General features: G+C 32.6%; 1 protein-coding gene across 1 annotated transcript in view; it reads left to right on the top strand.

The window, feature by feature from the left end:
• The window catches only part of LOC129230167 (uncharacterized), a 98910-nt gene that overhangs the window by 56589 nt on the left and 17928 nt on the right, over window positions 1-24393 (top strand). The window contains exons 9-11 of the mRNA XM_054864568.1: window positions 3527-3679; window positions 9722-11282; window positions 23100-23221. Of these exons, the coding sequence (XP_054720543.1) occupies window positions 3527-3679; window positions 9722-11282; window positions 23100-23221 (1836 nt within the window). The remainder of the gene's footprint in view (window positions 1-3526; window positions 3680-9721; window positions 11283-23099; window positions 23222-24393) is intronic.

A 24393-nucleotide genomic window follows, 5' to 3' on the forward strand; every position in this document is an offset into this window, starting at 1 on the left:
GTTATAAATGCAAAAGCGCATATTACAAATAAGATTCTTTTTTTTCCCCTGCTGTTACGGTGCACTGGTTTGTGGTTTCTTTTTATTAGAAGTTATGAAGATATTTTGATAACTGAGGACTTGACGCGATCGCCAATTCTGGGCAATAATTATCTGTTTTCCCATTTATCAGGAAGGCCAACGTACATTAGTTCTTGGTCTTTGGCTTCCTCAAATTTGTTGACAAATAGGAAACTTGCTTAGACTCTTCTCAAAATCTGTCTGGAGTTTCTTTATTGTTCGGGGGGGATTATCATAACATAGATCGTAAAATATGCGTAATTTGCGAAAATATTTCTCAATTGTTGAAATTATTGCTGCCATTTTTGCTCCTCCTGCAAAATTTTGCATTTAGTTCAGATCTAAAGTTTTCGTAAAAATTCAAAGCTGGTTATTTATGATTTTAAAGGCTTAGCTCTAGATTTGCAATTTTAAATTATTTCATGGATCATTTTTCATTTTATTGGAACTTAAAGAATTGTTTCAAGCCCCATTTTGGTTAGAAATTAAGTTGTTAATTTAAAACTTCAACAACCTTGTTTTGGCAACGTTTGACGAGCCCATTTGTTTTGATTTATTTGGTGAAATATTTTGCAATTGCGTGGTGAAGTGATTACGCCGTAATTCTCATAAAAAATAGTGTAGTTTTTTGCTATTTTAATGTAGTTTTTTTGACTTTTTAGATTTTTCCCTTTACATATGAATGAAAATCTATCTTTATGCCAAATTTCAAGTATGTGAGACACTTGGAAGTTCATAAACATTTTGATGAGTGAGTGAGTCAGTGTAAAAAATGACACTTTTCAGATAGTAATAATTCCATAACTATAAGAGGTACATTCATGAAATTTATAGCCCTGCTAGGCAGCTCTATTAGACATACAAAATTTCAAGCACGTAGATTGAATAGTTTTTGAGAAATGAGGGAGTCAACTTGAAACAACTTGGTGGTGTCATGCACCAAATGGGTGTCACACATGGTGGACCACCCTTTCTCAAGAAAAGATTTTTAATTTAGCAAAAAAGCTTTTTTTCTCTCAAGCTACAGCTTTCAAAAATTGAAAGCATACATTTTGATCAATACCTATTTGTTAAATATTAAAGGGGAAAAAATTAATTATTTTAAATTTTTTTAAAAATGTCATTTTTAAGTAATTTTACTTTTAAAATTGCAACTACTCAAAAATTTAATTTTCAAATTGAATTTCTAACGTTGTATGCATCTTAGGTTTTTAATAAAATACAACGTGAAAATTTCATTAAAAGGAATTAATTCTTCAATCTCTGTTTAGGGGTTTGTCTACCTTTCCATGAGAGGGGAAAGTTGAAAAAAAATTGAAATAATAAAATGAAATTTAAAAATCCGGAGTCGGAGTCGGACGTTGAAAAATCCAGGAGTTGGAGTGGGCCATTTTCCATCTGACTCCACAGTCTTGCCTATAACGCACTTCAATTTGAAATTCTTTGCATCCGCCATGGATTTTCCACATTTCTGGTGTTTTCTGTACTATGTTCAGAGACAAACAAATACATAAATTAAAATAATTAATTTGAAAAGTTTAAAATAAATTCCATGGTTTTTAGGCGTGTCAAGAAGTTAAATGCTAAATAACTGGCTGAATTTCACGTTTGTTTCAATTATTTAAAGTTTTTAAATGTACATACATGACATCTCTAGTTAGTGTTTCTCTTCTGTATAAGTAAATATATGATATTTTTGAACCAGTTCTAGTTGTATTGATTAGAGGATTTGTGTATTCATGCAGTTATTCTTTCCAACATGTTCAGCAGCAAGTGCAATTTTCATTACTTCAATAATTTTTATTAGCGACAATCAGAACATCTGTTGTGAGACTTTTGCTTCTGCCTTAAAATATCTTTTTGGAGATAAATAGTACAATTCCAGCTCAAAAATAATTTTATAACTCATTAAAGTAACAGACAGTCATAAATTTGGATTTAAATAATAAGAATTTTAGGCGAATAAAACTGATAGTGCTGTGACTCATTAAAACGGTCCAACCATAGTGTTCGAGTGAATTTTATGAGCCAGTTGGTATTTACAAGGCAGTGGTGTAAGGTTATAAACAGCTACCACAAGGTCAGCCAGTATTTCATGTTAATTTGAATTTAATGAGGTTTTAGGTCTAAAAATAAAGAACTTTTGCACATTTTGGAGAGAAAAAGGGGAATTCTGTCCATTACTCATCATTTCCTCATCCTATCTGTTACTAGGTATCATCAGAATTGAAAGTGTCTGTTACCGGGGTTTGTACCTTTACTTTGAGCTAATAAAAATATAATTAACTATTTCAGAGGATCCAAAAGCTGCCAAACGTTTGATCAGATGTAGTTGCATGACAGAAAATAGTTTTAAAAGTCTTCTACATTAAAATGCTCAGAAAATTGAATTAACCTGAGAGCAATGTCTTAAGCATGTCTGTTACTGGCGCCATTGCCCTACACAATGTCATCCAAATTCCAGTTACGTTCTTGTATAATGTATAAATGCTCATCAGGCTGGAATGGACAGTAACCAAGCTGGAGGCACATTTCATCTCATTGAATCTGAGAGTGGTTCGGACTATTGTTAACTTATTGCTTAATATACACAATATTTTTTGAATGTAAGAATTGTGCAAGCCTCTTATGTTAGGAGTGCGAAATTTTTGATCAGTTTCAGCCTTACACCAACTGCAGAGAAACAACCATACTTTCTCTTGTATTATTAGTAAAAGATTTTGTGCAATTAAAATTTCAGAGATTTCTATTTATGTTGAAATTTATTTGTAAAAAACTGTGCAACAATGTTAAGATTTTAAGGAGCAGTTTTCCAGATTTTTGAGCCGGGGATCACAATTACCACCAATTATAAATGTTTCCTGTGGTAAGATTTTTTTACAGTTCTATTAGGAATAAAACGAAGTAAAAGTGAATTAATGACATATACAATGTTTTAATTAAAGTTAATTATGTTATGCCACTTGAGGCAGTGAGAAGCAAAGGGATGCAAGTGGACTGTTTTAAGTTTCAAGTAAAACACGTTTAAAGATCAGATCCTAGGTAGGCTTTCATTGAATTTTTTTTCTAAATCATGCTGTTCAGCAGCACCTACCTGGACTACTAAGACAATCTCTCGCCCCAAGACAAAGGAGAGGTTCACCTACCATTCATGCTAGTTATCTCCAATTTTGCCTCTTGCATCCTTTCACTTCTCACTACCTCATTTGGAGAAACCTTTTTAGCTCTTGAGTAGTGTCAGCTTGGGATATTTATTTCAAAGAAAAAAAAAATTGAATGAAACCTTTTTTTTTTCCTTTTTTTTTCAGTTCAATCAGCATTTGTGTTAAAACTTCTGAGACTCTTTTTCAGAAAATAAATTCAAATTAACATTTTGTTCTGTTAAATGCGTACATTTCCAATCTTGTACAATTTCATTTGCTGGCCATGCAAAAGTGTTAAATGTTTTTAAAAACTTATATTTCAGGTATATAGAACCAGGCAATAGTTATGAAGAATATTATGATAGTACTGTAAATTATCGAGAGCGGAACAATTACATCGACCGAAACTGCTCTGAAGATCCATTGTATTATAATAGCCGACCAAATAATCGTATGAACTCTCGTAGTACTGAAAGGTATAAATTTTCCTATTCTTTATTTGCAATTCTTTGTAAATTTTGAAACGGTGATTGTATTTTTTCTTGTGTTAAAGTTAAATGCATTGTACAAACTTAACAACAGTTCTGCTTCAAATGCAATAAAAAATTATTTCTAATAACCGTGCCCTCCAACATTGGCCACTTAGTACTTACCCAACTAATACCAACATCATAAACGAGCCCTAGTTCATAAAAAAAAAGCCTTTTGCAATACTGTACCTCAGAGCCAGACCGAAGTAAGTCCAAAATTTGTGATTTAGTGTTCATTAGTACTTTGTATGTAGCATCCTGTTCCACATTGAGTAATATAAACATAATTCTTTTAAAAAAAAAAGAACCTTAGTAACTATTTACCAGCGTTAAAAGAGCATGCGTCTCATCTTTTGCATGCTCCAGACAACCGTTATTCCTCTCTCCTGTAAAGCTGCGATTATGTGACTTACTTTGTTCTGGCTCGGAGGTCAGAAATATAGATGTCATAAAATTTCAAATCATTTTAGTGTCTGTATTTTCAAATTATTTTAAACATCTATGTATTTCAAACATGACTTAGACATAGTTGGGGGTAAGTAGTAGGCAGTGACGTGTTGTCTGGAGACAGAACAAAAGTTTTTGCTGAGACACGTCAATTCCCAGGTGGTTAACTTTAGGCCCCGTCATTAATAGAACTGTACTCGTATATTCCTCACTGTGCGAGTACTTTAAAAGTTTTTTGCCTCAACAAAAAAACTTTTCTTCTACTGTTCAGTCAAACAGCAAGTACCAAAGGATTGTAAAACTTTTAAAAAATCTTAAAACACTGGCTCAGCTTCAGTTTTTGGCTGACATTATTCCGACTTTGGAATCGTACTTGAAGTTATTCCAAAATAAGGGACCTGTAGTCCATCTACTGTACAGTAAAATGAGCGAGCTGCTCAGAAACGTTATGCAACGTTTTATTAAGAACAGTTTAATGAACAACCATGAAGGGCAGCAGCTTCTGGATATTGACATTAGTGTGTTGGATAACTTGAAGCCACTCAAAGAAATCGATGTGGGCATTGCTGCCAGGAAGACTATCATAAAAATTAAAGAATCTGATAGAAAAAATTTGAGGTATGAGCTGCGTAGTTTTTTGACTGCATTAACTACGGCCTTAAAGCAAAATCTGCCCATCGCAAATAGCTTCCTCAAAGATTTAGAGATATTACACCCCTTGTTGAGGAAGGAGTCCCTGGATAGCACAGTCGTTAGACTATGCTCAAAGATGCCATCTCTCCAGCTGACAAATAGTCAAATCGACAGCATTGTCAGAGAATGGCAAGTATGCCGTGTAGACGAAGAAGTTGAAGCAATAACGAAATCTTTTTTGTGCAACACTAATGATGAAAATGCTGTAGTAAAATATGAAAGAATTGATTCATATTGGTCGAAGGTGCTAAAGCTAGCATCTAGACTTACTGGATCAAAAAAATATGAAAATATGTCTTGCCTTGTAAAAGCTTGCCTTTCGTTATCGCATGGCAATGCTGATGTTGAGAGAGACTTTTCAGCCAACAGCGCAATTGTTTGTCCTGAACGATCAAGACTTGGTGAGAAAGCCATTATTGGCTTAAGAAATGTAAAAGATTTAATACGCAGGAGTGGAGGGATTTTAAATGTCCCCATTACGTTAAAATTGCTTAACTCGGTTACAAAGGCCCATTCAGCCTATAAAGAAGAGAAAGAGAAAGAAGCTATTCTGCAACAAGAACAAGCGAAAAGAAAAGCAGAGTCTGAAAGTGAGCAAAAAAGAAAAAAAATTAGACCAGAAGAAAAAGTAGCAGAAATGAAGGACCAATTTAAAACCTTGAAAGACGAGTTAAGTGCTGCTCAAGCTTTGCTGAAAAGTGGAAATGAACGCTTACAAAAAGCTATCAAGAGCAAAAATTTCCTAGAAATGAGTATAGCATCCGGAATGATTGAAACAGGGACAAATAAAGTCAATGTACTTGGCGAACAGCTTGCCAAAGCTGAGGAAACTTCAAAATAGTTTTATTTTTTGTATCTTCAGCATTAGTAACACTTCCTTTTTAAATCTTGTGTTTCATTTTTATGCTGTATGATATATTTACTACTTTTTTGCTGAAAATTAATAATTTTCACTTAAACTGTCAAATTTTCAGTCATTTATGACACCTTTTTTTCTTTATCATTATGTTGTCATAATTACGTGTCATGTCGCATTACGTGTCATAGAAGTCAAAGTATTCTCCCTCCATAAGTTAATTCTTTAAATGATAAAATTTGATAATGTCTCATACATATATTGTGAGTCAAAATTGTGTTCAAGAAATATTCTATTTAAAATATATATATATGATTTTGCAATTCTTAATTTGAAAACATCGGATGTTGTAGGAATAATTCTATTGTCCAAGTGTAAAAATATATATTTTGCAGTCACTTTATAATATAGAAGTCAAAGTATTCTCCATAAGTTAATTCTTTAAATGATATATAATGTCTCATCTATATATTTTGAGTCAAAATTGTGTTCAAGAAATGTTCTTTCTAAAATACATATATAATTTTCATGTTGTGACGTATAGGTCGGACACATACTTGCATTTTATAATATATCAGTTGTTTTGCATCCTGTCGGTGTTTCGATAATTTCGATAGTTGAAACCTGTTTTAACATATGCTAACTTAATCATCGTATTTACTATAGTTGTTCACTGTGTTGCTTGTTTTTAGGATTTTTAGGAGGTCTTAGACAGTTTTTGTTTAACCTCTTATTTGCTGTTTTTGAAGTAAAATATTTTCATATAATGGTATTTTAATATGTTTGGTGTCTGCTGATGTTCATACGAGAGCAATTCTTAATTAAACATCAGAAGTTGTAGGAATAATTCTATTGTCCAAGTGTAAAAATATATTTTGCAATCACTTTATAATATAGAAATTGAAATATTCTCCATAAGTTAATTCTTTAAATGGTATATAATGTCTCATATATATATAGTGAGTCAAAAATGTGTTCAAGAAATATTCTTTCTAAAATACATATATAATTTTCATGTTGTGACGTATGGGTCGGACACATGCATTTTATAATATATCAGTTGTTTTGCATCCTGTCGGTGTTTCGATAATTTCGATAGTGGAATAAGAAATTCTTGTAAGTTGTACCATTTATTTTTCCACCTTGACTTTTGGTTTGATTAAATGTTTTATTTGGATTGGAAATGAAATTTGACATTTATCAATATAAGTTGATTTAATTTTTAACAGAATCCAATTCTTTTCTAAGAGTAATTGAACACAAGAAAAATATGGTGTCATTCTTATTGTTTTACAGTCTAGTTTTCAGTTAGCGAACTCAGTCAGGAGTATTGCAAAAACTGACCAGAAAATATTGTTCGATTTTTTTTTCTTTATTATTTTTTTCGGTTTCGTGGGAGTTCTATTAAACTACGTTAAATTTTATTTGTAAGACAGTATCATCTTTTTCACCACATAAAAAAAATTTCCATTAATGCATAGAATATTCATGAGTAAGTTCCCCAAGTTTTCTGTAATCGGACGACTCCATGATTTTTCCTCAGTTTTTGCAGTTTACCTTAAAGTTATTTCGTTAGCTTTCGCATGTCAATTTTTTGAAAATTGTGAGTGGAGACCCTTTATAGTCATACAAAATGCAATGCAAATATTTAATTGTACAAAATACTGTAACTTCATTGTACTATGCGTTTTGCTTGTGAAAAGTATTAAAATTTCTAACTTGATTATGTGCAAGTCCTTAATTTGGATTCAAATTAACCAATTTGTTAATAAAACCATTTGAAAGTAGATTGAGAGTTTCTGTTGAAATTTCATTGCACATTCTAAATATTGTTACTGTTTTGGCTGTTTTCAAAAGAATCCATTTGAGGTTTTTAAAATTATTATTTTGAACTAGTGAAACTAAAAAGAATGTTCAGTGAGCAACTTATGTTTGCAGATTAATTTTGAAAAGTCAAGAATTGGATTAGAGATAGAATTATTTTAAGAAAGATTTGTGTACACCTACGAAAAATTTTGTCTCATTAATAAATATTATTTTTAAAGGAGTACACCTTAAATGCAGTTTAGTCCAATTTACAGTTTTACGCTCTTTTTTTTGGCGTTTTACTCTTGATTTTGTGTGGATTTTTGAACTTGTTTATTTATATATTCCACTTATGTCTGGTAGTAGTCCTATTACATGATTTCAATCGAATAGCAGTACAGTAAAACTTGTGTAAGTTGACCACTTGCGGTGCAGTACTTTAGTGGTCAACTTACAAAGGGTTTGTTATATAATTCTCAGCCAAATTTGGTGTATATTGGAGGTCAACATAGACAGGTAATCAACTTACAAGGGTGGTCAACTTTACAGGTTTTACGCATATTGCGTATGCGTAAAACATGTAATTGCGTTTTAATGCCATACTTGCCTGCCTTGTTATAAAAATTCCTATATTTCCTTTTTTCCCCCAAAACATTCCTATATTATTTCGTAAGATTCCTATATTGCTTTGAAAAAATTCCTATATTTTTCATCGATTTCCTATATTTTTTTCAGAAAATTCCTATATTTTTGTTCGCAAATGTCACTTCTATCCCTGCAAGCTGAGCTTGGCTCATAATTGACAGGAATTAAGAAAAAAACCCTTTTTCTTATCTTGACTTTCACTGAAAATAAGTTACAAAAACAATTATTAGTTGCTTACAAGGCAGTTTCCTCAGAGCACACGCACATATCTCTGCAAAGAAAAATAGAAACCACATTGTAAAAATACGAGCCCAAGTAAGAGAACGATTGAAGGGGGGTTACCATAACACAGTGTTGCCCTGGCTCTTCCCCAATGATAAGAGACCACTGTTGACCCTTCTTCAGATTCAAAACCAATCAAGGCAGTTCCAAGTACGGAGAGATTGCAGGGTGTCCAGATTGGCTTTTTTAAAAGTCACCTGGCTTGAAAAAACTCTTCTGGCTTCTTGGCTTTTTTAGGATTTTAACAGGACAAAAGCGACTTTCCAAACTTGGACTGATTTTGATTAAATGTGAACTGTTAAATGCTCTGAAAGAGAGAAACATGTTTTTCGATTCTGTAATTAAATATTTTGCTGCTAATGAACAAAGAATGGAATTCATTTATAAATGAACTGTTAAATGCAGTATTTGCTTCTAAAAGCTCTCAACTTGGTGGTATTTAGTAGTATTTTATAATTCTGCATAATTTTGATTTTATATGTATAGTTGGAAAGAAAAAATATCATGGAAAATGGGCGGATATCCAGACAGAGAGACTTTCAGCTTTATTATTAGTAAGGATAGAAAAATAAATAAAAAATAACATTACTTCAACCATGAGTTTGTTAAAAGATAAATATATATATATATATATATATATATATATATATATATATATATATATATATATATATATATATATATATATATAAACAAAAAGTATGTTTATAATTATTTTTTTAAATCAAATGATATTTAATGCTAATTACTTTTTATTGAATTAAAAATTAAAACTAATAATTTATAGAGAAAATTGTAAAATGCATGACGTAATCATATGTTTAGTTGGAAAGAAAAAATATCATGGAAAAAAAATGTTTTATTATCAGAAGTTGGGGTGATGGTATCATAACATAAACTTAGGAAATGATCTTTTTAATGTTTCTTCCAGTTTTACACTTTCTAAACTATTTGTTTTGTGTTAACTCTGTACACTTATGTGTTATAATAATGTTTGCAGAGAATTAAATTTATTAATTGTTAACAAATGTATTCGTTCTTGTTTCTTGTTGAAGGTATGCTTTTTAAAAAACTTACTTTGGAAAATATTTTTCCCACCAATTGGCAAACCGACTAATTAATTGGTGCATCCTTAGCTGGGAAAAAGGAAAAAACAAAGTTGAAAATTCAGTTTTTGGTGAACATATAATTTGTGGATATGCTGGTTGTATTCTTGGTATGAAATATAGATTTTTACGTATGTCCATTGTTTCTTTCAGATCACGCTCAACTAGATCAACATCTGGCTACAATAATAGTCTTAGTTTAGATTATGATAGTGATATGCGTTACTCATTTGAAACGGACAGAAGTTCTAAGCATTGTCATTGGAGTGAAGAAACTATTGACAGTGAAACAGATAAAAAGAACTTGGAGCGTTTCCAACGCTCTGATAGAAGGCGTAGTTTAGAACGACAAACTGGGTTTGATGAATCTCTTCATGATCGTTTCATCGAACAGTACAATCAGTCAGACCATGAATATCGGGACAGCACTGAATACCCACAAAGTAGTTTTGACAGTTATGGGAGCTTCAGAGAAGACTCTGTTTCTACTGAATGGGAGAGGGGCAGTAGATACCAGCAATCTCAGAGTTATACGGAAACAGACTCCTACTACACCCCAGAATGGAATAATGAGACCGAACCAACTCCTGCCAAAGTTAGTAATAAATATGTGCCAGAGGAAAGAACAGACTGGAGTAAAGTAAATGGTACAATAGGGGTTAGGAACAACAAACCAAAACCAGACCTGGAAGACTGGCGCAATGACAGCACTAGTAGTGAATGGAAGAATAGGAGTGTTGAATCAGAGTGGAGTAAAGATAGCCCCAAAACTGAATGGAATCACGACATTCCGATCATTAAAGAAACTCCTCCCCATGGTAGAAGTAGTTGGGAGAGTGATGTACCTCCGATTGTTGATAGAGTTCCACCCATCGTTGACAAAGTTACAGAAAAAGTTAAAGGCAGTGATAGGTGGAATGGCCACCCTGTTGATGTAACAAAAGACAAGGATAGGTGGAATAGTACATCTTTAGAACCTGTAAAATCCACCGAATCTTGGAACAACAAAAAATTAGAACCAGTTAAAAGTAGTGATAGGAGGAACTCTGTAGTACCAGCAAAAACTAGTGAACTGTGGAATGGCCATGTTGCAGAACCAGTTAAAGCCACTGATAGGTGGAATAGCCCTGTTGATACACCAAAAGTTAACAATGATAGGTGGGCTAAGCATTCATCAGTGGAACCTGTAAATAATGCAGAGCATTGGAAGAATTCAGTAGAGCCAGCTAAGAGTGGTTGGAATGAAGAAACCATCGAGGAAGAGGAAGAGTGGGCTGAACCTATGTCAAATCATCAAATTGATTCTATAATTAGTGATTGGCAGAATGATAATGAGAATAGTGAGTGGATGCCTGATGATGAAGAAAGTTTTGAGAAGGAATTGCCTAAAACAGATTATTCCGAAGATTTAGATAAAGAACTTCCAATGGTTGAAATAGAAACAGTTGATGATAGAACTTTTAAACAACCTAGGGATTCTATAGATTATGAAGGCAACACATTAGCGGTCATAAGCAAAGATGAGAGACGTGCTAGTGTGCTATCTAATAAAGGTTTAGCTCCATCTTTAGATATCCCTGAACTAAGTAGTGACTTATTAATGCCACGAACTGAAGTTCCTGCAATTGCCATTGACGATAGTGATCCTACAATGTCCAGGGCCAAGCGGCGATGGATCAATGCATTTAACAAGATAGTTGCACAACTGAATGAGGTAAGTCCTTGACTATATGGAATTAGAGACTTGGTCTTAAAATTTTAAGAATGCTGATTAATACTTGCTTTTACAATAAAGTCTGATGAGTTTGTTATTAGGTTTACTCATATTTACCTGCATTGTGGTAAAGTTTTGGCTTCTTAAGCCCAAGTTTACAGGCTCAAGCCCGACAGCATTCGTTGAATTTTCAAGATGCTTTAAATTGCCTGCATTCATGTGGTGATTGTATGGTATGTTGAGAATCCCTTGAGTATTATTTGGCTTTGGTACCCTCAAATAATTTAATCCTCATTTCAGTTTTTGCATTTAAAGTATCCTTGTGTCTCCATTTCATGGAAAACTGGGCGTCAAAATTCTTAAGTGGTAATAGCATGTAAGAGTGAATTCTGTCAGCAGTTCCATTAAGAAAAATAAGCAGTCTAATATATTACTCTTAAGTCGTCTAAAGATTCCGCAAGACGTTTTTGTTTCTGTTATTGAAAATTTAGTTTATGTTTAAAGTTCTTTTTAATTATTTTATCATACTATTTATACTTGATTTTCCATTGCATGAATAATTTATAACAAAAAATGTGTATAGTTTTGTGAACTTTACATTTGCATGAAAGTTTTAAGAGGGTATGCTGGGGAGGGAAATTGGAGATCACTGGCTTAATGTCCACAAAAATAAATTTTTTACTGCAGTCAAAACAATTTGCAGCTGCTCACCATTCAAAAAGAACCTCCGAGATCTTTCTTGTGTTACTGTTCATAGAGTAATTTTATTTTTGAATGATCTAAAACTTGGAATAGTAGGTATAGTTCTAAATTTTATACAAGCCATAATTGAAAACAAGTCATACTAAAAACAAAACAATTTTCAACAATCGCTCATAGGTGCCGAGAGGTAAATAGTAAAATATTCCTTCATACTTCTTAATTTCAAAAGGTGCATAGCATCATGCAAGCACTTTCATGCATGCATGATTCTTTCTCCTTATAACATTCTAAAAACTTTAATTTTCAAAGTATTGTTGTTCGGCCAGTACAGACAACAGACTCTCCATTCAACAAAATAAATAAATAAGTGAATCAATGAAATGTAAACAGCATTTATGTAATTTTAGTCACTTATTTTATCTGAAGGTTTTATTTGCATTTTCTATGCTCCATTTGAAGAATTTCTTGTCATGTTTTTGCTATTATAAAACATGTCCTAAATGTTAGGGTCTGTTAAGTTCATTTTGGGTCAAAAATGCTAAGGTCTAATCTAAACATGATTAGTAGCCAATACTCAGCTCCATCATAAAGAACAAACAGGTTAACATACTTCCTCGTAAAGGTACAGAGGCTCCACAAATTTTTTTTCTGTAATTGAAAATTTAAGTGTAGCTTAAAGTTATTTTTTTATTGTGCTATGTTGTTTATGTTTGATTTTCTATTTCATAAATGATTAAAAAATACATATATGTATGTATAGGCTGAACATAACATTTGCATGTAAGTTTTAAGAGGGTATGCTGGGGAGGGACCTTGGAAATCACTGGCTCAATATCCATGGAAAATTTGGAAAGAAAAAAATTTTTGCTGTGAACAAAAGATCACAAAAATTCATGATTCTAGAAAGGACCTAAGTTTTTCAATGTTCACAAAATGGGCAATTTACAAAATTACATTACCAAGGAAGCTTTTGAATGCAAATACAAAAGTGATAACCAGCAACAGCCTCTGGAACAAGGGCGCCCATATGCAAAATTGTAAGGGGGGGGCTCAGATATTTTCCCCATGGGTTAGGGGGGAATTTTCTCCATGGAAACCGATTTTAGGACAGATTAGAGTTATTAAAATATTTCATTTTTAATAACTTATTCATTAATGGCTGGAGAATAAATGTTTTTACTTTTTTGCAAAGAAAAAAGTACCAAAAGCAAGGAAGTTATAATTTCAAAGGGGGGGGGGCTCAAGCCCCCTTGCCCCTCTATATGGGCGCCCTTGCTCTGGGACCAGCTGAACTGATCTTTTGTGTTAGTCAATTTGTTTATCCCCAGTAAAATCGAATGCTCTCTTTAAACTATCCACAAGTTTTTGTTATAGCATTAATGTATCATTAATTTCCTTCAAAATTAACATTTACTGTACTGTTTACTGTATCTTTTTGCTTTTGCTCACCTGTAATAATGGAAATAAATAAATGTAATTAAAATAGGCATTACAAAATTAAAATAAGTTTAAAAGTTTAAAAATGCACCCTGGAAAATTCTCTGCACAAGTTGAAAAATATTTAATTTCTCTTCTAGTGAGTTTCTTTCTTTTTTTCCCCCTTGTTTTCATTGTACATTTTTAAGGGTTTGTTTCATTCAAAAATGAGGAAAAGTTTTCAACATGTTTGCTAAATTTATTTACAGTGCTAACTAGATTATCTTCGAAACTTTAATCCAAATACTATGATGTATTCAGACGTCTGTAAATGAGCCAGCCTCCAACATCCTTCAGCGAAACCCTCCTAACACTCTCCCCAGCACTGATGAGCTCAGTGAATTCCTTACTAACCCTTATTTGATTGAAATTGTTTATGATTTTACTTTACTTTGTTTCTATGATTCATGTTTATTTAATTATGACATAATTATTTTGCATGAGAGACTTATTCATTTAATTTGATTACTGCTGATACTGACTAGACTATGCTCAACACATTTGTAGTGCAGTGCCGCTGAAAAGTTTCAGTGTTACCTTTCAGTTTTTTTATATCAGGGTGGTCTACCTACCTGGAAAAGTTTCAGACTCCTAAATAACCTGGAAAAGTTACAGGGTAATTTCTGAATTCTGAAATAATGAGTACAACCTTTTATTTTTTACCTTGAATATTTTTGTAATATTTCTATTTCAGGTAAACAACATCATAGCTTTTTTTTTTATATAAAAGTAACTCTCATAGCAAGAATGATAATTAGATGAAAAAAGTATATATTTTGAATGATCTTTTACACTAGTTATTACTAAAGACAACTTCCGTATTTTTTGTCTGTAAGCTGTACTTGCGGCATTGCAGTTATTTGTCTCCAATTAATATTTTTTCAGTGAGTTTACCAGTGTCACATTATTCACAAATTGTGTTATCTACGTTGTCTTATTATTATGACAAATTTTTCGGCACGCTGAACTATGTGACCGAATATGCACTTGCATTTTTGCTTGTTTATTACCCTTTGTAATACTGAGCAAAACACAAGTGCATTTTAGATGCTTTATGTATTTGCTATTGTGTTTCTATCAGTTGAGAAAGTGATAAAGTCCACGAATAGGCAGAGTGAATTATTCCATGCTATAGGATTATTCCAGTAGCGTGTCTGAGTAACAATTGTATACTTCTTTTTTTTTCGAAGTTCTGTTTCATCAGCTTAATATTAAAAAAATCAAGCATCAGTTAACAGTATATCATTTTAAATCCTTTTATAAAACAATAAATTGCATACACAATATAATTATTTTCAAAATTTTATAATTAATCTGTATACATAAATGGCTAGTTCTGTATGTATGTCCGGAGTACGCTTCAAAACTACTGGACCGATTTTAACCATTTTTTCATCGCAGATAGCTACATTATCAGGAAGCAACATAGACAATAATTTATTTCTAAAAAACTTAATTTAAAGAAGTTATGGTGGAAAACAGTAAATTTCAAGTAATTTCCCCATTAAATGATTAAATAAAAAACCCATTGTTACCAAAGTTTGTTGCCTTGCAGCAGCAATATTAATAGTAATCATAATGAAAATGTTGAGTCTAGGCTTCTTTGGAGTAAACATGAATTTAAAATCATTTAAATATTTGGAAACTCTACTTTTTGCACACTTAGGGAAATATAGTAGAGACCTTTTTTTTATTGTATGTGTGTGCGTACAATTTAATTAAATAAATAAAGAGCACAGTTTTTTAGTGATATCTGTTTTTGTTAGTTCATATTTTGGAAATTCTTCCAATTTTTATATTCTCAAATGTTGTGCTTTCCTTTCTAATTGAATTCTATTTCCTTCTTTATACTTATTGCTATTTGACTTTTATGGGTAAGGAAGAAGCTCGATTTTGAATCACGTCAAAGCAATGTGTTTTGAGTTCTTTCAGTTAAAACAGAAAATGAATGAAAGTAGCGATTGCTTCTCACAATTATTACTGACCCAGGCAATGACGGGTATTTTTGCTAGTCTTAATATATAAAAATATTCTGTGTGGACGTTTGTCACCATAAGGCTATTAAATGGCTGGACCGATTTTGATCAAATGTTTTGTGTGATTAAGTTGTGGCAAGCATGGTTTCAAAGCGAGATAGATCAAATCGGAAAGGTTTTCGTTAATTAATTAGTTTAAACATTGGAGGGTTATATCTCCCAAATGATTAATATTTATTTTAACTATTGTTAAGCGAGAACTGAAATAAATATTTAACCCGTTGCCAAAGGACAATATGAAAGCCAGCTCTGCTTTTTGTAATAAAATTTTCTACTATGATATGTCAATTGAGAATAGATAAAACATAGAGAGAGAGAGAGTGAAGCCTTCATTTCTCACTTCAAAGCAACAATTTTAGGTTCCGTGATATATTTTAAAGTAAAATACTGGAAGGTTCATGCAAAAGGTGTGTTCTGTCGTCGTAGTTGAACCATGTGACCGGATCGGTGCTTTAGGTTTTCCTACCTAAATGATCAGAAAGTACCGTACCTAGCAACATTTGTTTCTCGGCCGAAATTCATCTCAGTTTTGGCACTAATGTCAAGAATACTTTAAGGATTATCTAATTAATCATTACATTATTAAAGGAAAGGATGATGGAATTTAAGACAAAACACGTCTAGATAAATTGCAACAGGGTAGTTCTGTACACAAAAGATCAGTGCAGTGGAAGATCTTTGGGGGAAAGAACAAATTAGGCAATATATGAAGTTTAAAAAGTTTTCATTCAAAAGATCGGACTGCTAATCAGTCGGAATTGGCTTTGCTCACTGATAGGCTGAATTACAGTAATGTGGTGGCTAGGCGACTTTGGCTATAAACAATAGAGTTGCATGATCATTAGTTTACATTTTAAAGCTACTGTTAATGTAATATATTGTATTTTTAATTTATTTGGCAAAATATTTCAAATTGCAAAGAATTGTTTTTCGCTTTTAAAGAGTTTTTAGTCATTTTAGTTGAAGAATGTGTTTATTTTACATCGGGGGGGGGGGGGGAGTGATTTTCGCTTATTCAGAGAACTGTTTTTACCTTAATCATTTTTCTAAACAATACCCTTTCAATCGTTTTATTCTTTTTCGTATGGGGGATGTTGCAGCGGGATTTTCTGTTTGTTCTAGATGGATAGTTGGATTTTTACACTTAATATCCGAGTATGCTTTTTATCCTTTGAGTTTCTTGAAGGAACAAACCATCAAGTACAGGAGAAAAATAGTTGATAAAACAACTGCTTAGTGGGCATTAGATAAATCAAGTTGTAAAAAATATACGCAATCTGACTAAATATATGCTATCAATTAATAAATATATGCGATCAATATGATCAAATATATGCTATCAATTTTTTGTGCAACAATCATCTGACACCATAGCAGCTTAAAACATTTTTTTTACTAATTTTTTGCGACAGAACGGTTCAAAAATTTGTTAGTTTGTTGATATTTTTTAACTTTTCATTTTACAAAGTTTGAACAGAACAACGTCTTTAGGGTCCTCTAGTAATTTTATACAACTTGCAACCATGTGTTATACAACAGAAAACTTAAGTTTGTTACGTGTATCAATTTTTTAACCCTCTGAATTGTGAAGCAAAATGTTTTGCCTTTTGTTTTGAAATAGTTACAATATGATGTAAGGATTTATTTTGTATTTTTATCTATCTTCAAATTTATTTTATTTTGGGAAAAATGTAAAAAAAAAAAAAAAGTTGTAATGTGTGACAGACTCTGAAGTTTCAAACTTTTTTTGAAACAATTATCTGGTTTCACTTTGTTATTTTAAAGTAGAACATGAAATCTTTTCAATAGCTTCTTTTGCTGATACATTTTTTGAACAGATAAAATAAACATAAATCTATTTAACTACATTTACATACTAGTATAATGAATATGTAGCTTTTTGAAGCTTAATGAACAATCAAATACAAATTTGACCACCAGCAAACAGGCTCAGGGCCCAGCTAGGCTGGTCCTAGTCAGTTTATTAATGCCCAACGAAGATTCATCACCCTCTTAAGCTGTTTCAAGTGCCCAAGAAACTTCTGAAGTAGAAATTTTTTCTAATTTTCAGATTAGCTTGAAATTTGAATAGCTTTAAGCAATGGACCCTTGTCCTGCTTTCTGTGCAAAGATTTAACCCTATAACTATCTTTGATTTTGATAAATTTAAACACCTGAATCATGTCCCCTCTGACTCTCCTTTGCTCCAGGCTATACATATTAAATCTTTTAAGTCTGGTATCATAATCTAGATCTAAAAGTCCTCTAGTCTAGTAGCCCTTCTTTGAATCCTTTGTAATGAAGAAATATCTTCAGTCAGTTACAAAATTTGAAAAAAAAAATGATAAAATTAAGACTTTAAAACTTCTTAGCCTTATTGTTTTTTGTACAGCTTCACACAAAATAGGAACTTAAAAAAGAGAAAAGACAAGTAAAAATGCTTAGTTTGTATCATTAAGAATGTCCTAAAATGGGAATTGCTCACGAGATCCTGCTATTTCTGTAGGATTGATTTTCTTAACTGCATTGAATTTGTAGTGTAGAATGTCACGATGTTTGACCATTTCCAATATCTTCTTGATTTTATCATGACACTGACTTCTATGCGACTTTTTGTAATGTATGACTCTCGGAAATATATTGTTACGTTGTTGTTGTTTCTAATGCCAGATGGTATAGCTTATCTACACCATCTCCATGAAACCAAAAAGCCCAGAAAACCGAAAGGTCGTCATTGTAATGTTTAGCACATCAATTTATTTATTTTTCGTGTATTATGCTAAACTTCAAAAATTTGTTGAATTCACGAAATGACAATTTTTTATTACAATACTTGGCTGCTTCAGGAGCGGATTAATAGAAAATGGGGAGCATGCCCCCCCCCCCCCCCCCCCCCGCCATAAAGGACCAAATGTAGCCTACAACTGCATTTTGGGATTTATATTTCAAAGAAAAAAAATCACACCAGACCCTCTCAATGCACTTAATCCTCTCTTTACAAAAATAGCCCTCTTCAAAACCAGAAGCTGTATCTGCCCTCGGGCCACTTATTTTCTTGTGCATGCCATAAACTAATTTCTTTTTCTACATGTTTCACTTCTTTCACATGCATTCTTAGTATGCTATCAATTTTTTGTGCAACTATCAATGGATTTTCTGCTGAAATTGTTCTGTTTATATTGTAGTTGCTTATGTGAATGACTTTGGTTTTTGGCATTAATTCATTTGCAAGAGCAGCAAAATTATCCGACGACTGCAGAGGATAGATGTTTCACATTTACTTGTTTGCTTTTGCCTAACAAGAAGTTTATCCTTTCCTAGAGTTTTGTCCTCTTCCCTTTTTCCATAGGGAAGTGGCAAAGTGCTTCAATTGGAAATCTAACCTATGTACTTTATAGAAAGAACATATAGTAGTTGAAGCATAAAGCTGTTCTTAAACTCTAATGAAAGGCCATCGCTATATTTCGCTTATTGTCCACATTTATATCTTTGGAATTGAAATTATGTAAGCTAGTAATATAGTTTTTGAGCACACTAAATAAGAGTGGCAAGATCTGCCTTAAAACTGCTGCTGTAACTGATTCTACTGTCTGTCTGTGCCATAGAGCAGACTAGATTTCACTTTGATATTCACGTTAATATGCCATGGGAACAAACTAGGAAGATTTTGCATTTTTTAAATTCCCTTCAAAGGCCGCTGCTTGAATTATTTTAATACAAGTATGTTTTAATATTTGGCTGAAGTTTTCTGAAATATGATTTTGTAGTTCTGCAACACATCCTTCATTAATTTTTATAATTAAGTTGCTTGTAGTACAGCTTTTTCCGAATTGCAGTGCTCATATTTTTTACATCCTTACAAGTTCAGCAAGCATCAACATCAAGCATTAACATAAGTAACATTTTAATTTTAATCTAATGTTTTCATGGGTTTTGCATAACACTAATTGCATGATGTGTGTCTTAATGGTAAAGCATTTTCTGGATGCAAACTTGACAAATTTTGAAAAGGAAACTTTTTCCTCTGTGTGTTCCGATCTGAAAAGAGAATAAGTTTCACGTAAAAACAAGGTTAAGTAACGTTTGTGCATCTTTTTTTTTCACCCTCAGTCCATATCACCATATTATCTTCTAATCCAAGTGCTGTTAAATAACATCATTTTTGAATAAGTTCAGCAATTTTTTTTTTGAGAGACCACCATTCCATTACTATAAGGTTTTGTAAAGCAATCTGCTACATTTTCTAGTTCAAAAATATTGCTTAAAACCAAGTGGTATTTACATAGCCTAATTCAAAAATATCATTCAAAACCAAGTTACGTAGAAAATGATATATCTTACTTATAAAAAAAATCCATTTAACACTAATGCTTTCAATGGTACTTAAATTTAATTTGCAATAAAGGGTATAATTTAGATATCCTATCAATCATTGTACACATTCCCAGTGTCTCATGCTAGGGTTTGCTTGAAATTGGGATAAATCATTTACTGCATCGGCAAAATTTGGCATCGTCTTTTCAACAGTAAAAGCAAAACACCCAAGAACATTCCTATATGGGTTATTCTTCACTTCATCTTCTTCGATGTTATTTTTGGGACAGTCTTTTTTTAGACAGAATGAATTCCTTTTGAACCAGTTGTGTAAAGACTATATATTTTTATTCTTTAAATAAATCACAGTTTTGAAATGTAGCCTTGCTGATGAATAAACAAGTTTTTACTTTCTTGTATGAATTCCACTCCTAATAATGTTTTACTTTTCCCCATTTTCTTGATGTCATAATGCATTTTCAATGTACTTAAAACCTGGTTTATATGATTCTGGTTTTATCAAAATATTATTATATCACTGACACATATTAATAAAACAATGTTGTTTTTTAAAGTATAGACACAGTTACAACTACTTTACTTAGTTACTTTTTTTTAAATCCTGGTTTTCAAGAATGCCATCCATCTCAAGAAACCAATTTCGAACATTTATGTAAACCATATAAAGACTTCTAATTTACAGACATAATTTGTACCTGCAAATCCTTCAGGTTGCTGCATAAATATATATATATTTTTTAATTACGTCCTTAAAATAGTTAAAGGGATAAAAATTAACTATTTACTCTTTTGAGCATACAAAGTCCTGCAGCCCAGTACAAAAATAAAGAATCTCCAGGGGGTAAAGTGTCTTGATAAAGGGGGAATCACAGTTTCTGGAGTGCGGAGCAGTTTAAGAGGTGCCGCTATTCATATCAACTCCTTCGCCACACCAAATGCAGTTAGAAGAGTTCACCAGTCTAAAACAAGTTAGATGAACCTGAAAGAGGTCATGTCCTGTCAGCAGGCGGAAAGAAGAGACCCCTATATATCTCTATGTAGGTCCCTGGGAATACAAGATGACAAAAGGCTATCCCAAGATTTGCCAACAATTTTCTCCCTACTGGAGCTTGTGCGGTGTTGCTTGAGCAAAAGTTTGATGTTTCGCAGATTAGCAGGGAACACAGGAGGGGTCAAGAGAGAAGCCTCTTTTGCAAGAGTGTCTGCATTTTCATTACCTTGTAAACCACAATAACTTGAAATCTGTTGTAAAATGATCTCCTTATCTGAAGTTTGGAGAGTATTGATAATGTTCTTGCATTCCAATTCAATGGCGGTAGGGAGCAGATTGTAGGATAAAATAATATCGATTGCAGCCTGATACTCATTGAAGAGCACAAATTTCGCACCATGCATTTCTTCAACTCTTTGAACAGCCAGATAAATTGCCAAAATTTCTGCATCAAAATTGTCTGAATTTCGACTCAATGGCTGTTTAATTTGAAAAAAAATGGAGAAGATGCCGGCGCCCACCCTTTCAGAGGTTTGCTCAGCCGATACATAGTGTATACAAATACAAATAAAAATACAACGACCAGCAACAGGCTCTGGGCCCAGCTAGACTGGTCCTAGTCAATTTACAATCCCCAGTAAAGATCAATGGCCCTCTTAAAACTATCTACTCCCTTGCTCATTACCACCTCTTGCGGTAAACTGTTCCAAGGTTCCACTACCCTGCTAAAATAATAATTTTTCCTAACATCCATGTTAACCTGAGATTTAAATAGCTTAAAACAATGACCCCTTGTCCTGTTTTCAGTGCTAAACTTCAGTCCCGTAACATCTTTCATTTTAATAAATGAAAGTGTAAATGAGAATAAAAGAAATGTGTAAATGTGTACCACTCTTATCATTCGTGTACCTTTCATAAATTGTGGCAAGAGAGGATAATTTTAGTTCTGCTAGAGAAGATGTTCCCTTCTGAGCAGGGAGGACAAGGTCGTAAACAGACTGCATATTTCATCATACCCGGAAATATAGATAGCAGGCCTGAAAAAGGGCTCCTGCTACTCGGAATGTGGCATAAATATTTGTTCATTTAAATCTTCATACAAATATGCGTTCTTTACACCAACTTAGAAATGTCCGACCCATTAAACATCCATAAAATACCCTTATGAAAGATAAATTAATGATTGTGCTAAATGCTTCAGAAAAAGATTCTTGGTACTCCTGGCGATTCCTTTGAGCTACAAGTGTGGCCTTCATCTAATTACAAAATTTTCTTGTTTGTAGGAAGGAGGTGGGTGTCTTTCATTCATGGATCTTTCATTCATGGAATCTTTCTTTCATGGATTACATTCATTTTATCAGCTTATAGCTTGTTCCCAACTAGTCATTAGGGGAGTTTTTAGACTTTGCTTAAAACTATGTGGAATAAAAATTTCTGAAATGGGGTTTACCGTTGTAATTGTGAATGGCATTTGATGTTTTTAAGAAAAATCATTAATTAAAAAAAAAGGTTAAAAATATCGCATTTTAGAATTTAAATTCAAACTTCTACAACAATCAGGTTATACCACACAAATTTTTAACATTCATTTTTTGACGCATTCACAATTACACAGAGCGGATTTGTAAATCACATGATTTTTATAATTATATAATTGTGAATGGAACCAGAAATGCCATTTAGAAGGTATTATAGTAGAATTGTGGTAGATGTAAAAAAAGCTCCGTTCCAGATGTTTACTTTTCCCACTTTGGAAATGGTACTTTCATTTTTACTGTTCAATTCCCCCTTGTATAACGCCGGTCACAAATTTCTCAAACTTAACTATTAAAATAGCAAGTAGAAAATAATAATAAAAAAAATTTAATAGCTGTTTAATACAAACTAAAAATGACATGCTTTATAGAGTTAAGGAAAATACAAACTTAAATTGTAAACTCAGACTTTGTTTTTTTTATATACAAATATAAAATTAAAAATCTAAAAGGATTTCCACATAGGTTTATTAATAACTCAAATAAAATGTTTCATTTTTTAATGAGACTTAAAATATAGCTCTGTTGTTCATTTACATCCACAAATCCATAAAAAAGATAAGTTTTTTTTTTTTTTAACATTGTATCCATTCAAGCTTGTTGGATGGAACAGATCCTTCGAAAACTTATATTTGTGTACAGGGAAAATGCCTATGATTTCAAAACCAGCCAAGATATTTTTTGAAATCATCGCTTGTTTCTTAACTTCTGACAGTAACTGTGCAAACATATCTTTACGCAGGTTGGTGGTGGTTTTGCCTGTTTGAGAGTTACCAAAAGGAACAAATTTTTGGTCCCACTCACCCTTGAAGAACCCAAACATTGCTTTGTCGAGTGGTTGCAACTTGTCACTCTGATGGCTTGGTAACTTTAGAAGAACAATATTATTTGTTAGCACTGAGCTTACTCTTCGGACTCTGATGTGACTTTTATGCCTATCATAAATACGGATTGCTGTTTGGTTCCTCTGACCAGTAGAGGCTCTTAAACTTTGTACATATGGGATGAATCCAGTATTAGAACTGGGGTTCTCCTCCATCCAGTCAATCTTCAGTCAAGCCTTCTCGCTGACCCACCGTGATTGGACCTCGGCTCCCTTAAATACTATCGATGGCGGAAGTGCTTTACTTTTAAAGTAGTTGATTGTTTTGTCAGAACCCCGAAAACTCTGTTTAAGAGTTCGCCTTTTATTTCAATGGCTCGCATCTTTTTTGGATCGCTACTAAATCCTGATTCATCAGCATTGACGACAAAGGAGCCTTTAGTTAGATCATTTAAACCGTTTTCTTCCATTGTTTTTTTAAGGATATCATAGAAATGAAATACAATGTCTCTGGTTTACGATTCATTTTTCTGGATTTTTGAAGAAGTTCTGGTTTTTGTAATGAAAGAGTGGAATATCTTTTCATAGTACCAGACATCTCTTAGCCTTTATTTTTAATTAAGGTTTTTATGTTGTTTTGGGACACATAATATCGAACCTGTCCAGCAATTCGTTTTGTCAACTGGGTATCCCATTCCGGTGTGGGCTTCAATGCAACTAACAATTGCTGCTTCCAAATCCTTCAACAAAACTGTAGATGTGCCAGCTCCAAGGGCTTCTTTTAGTGTCACCTTCCACTTTATTCTGGTGCATATTAAAGATGCAGTAACTCTGTAGGCTGCAGATGCTTCTTTGTAAGTTTTAATTTTTTCCGCGCATCTTCTAGAGGAATCCAAGTCATTTTTTTTTTTTTTTCAATTTACAAGTTCTTTTTTTCGTAATTACGTGGCATGTTTATTCTTAAAAATTTAACTTTGATGCAGGGTTGATTGTGTTCTGGTATTTTACCGAATTTCCGGTATTTTCGGGCGTATTTCCGGTATTTTTATGTCCGAAAATACCGGAATTATGTTTTTTTTTTTTTTGGTTATGCTTTCATCTCCCTACCTCCGCATTTTTCTAAAATTATATAATACTCATCAAATATACCTGCAAGAGCCTTAAGATGGACACCTATCCCTTAAGATGGACAAATGTCATGATAATTTGTATA

Source organism: Uloborus diversus, chromosome 9 (genome assembly GCF_026930045.1).
Source record: "Uloborus diversus isolate 005 chromosome 9, Udiv.v.3.1, whole genome shotgun sequence".
Taxonomy (NCBI): Eukaryota; Metazoa; Arthropoda; class Arachnida; order Araneae; family Uloboridae; genus Uloborus; species Uloborus diversus.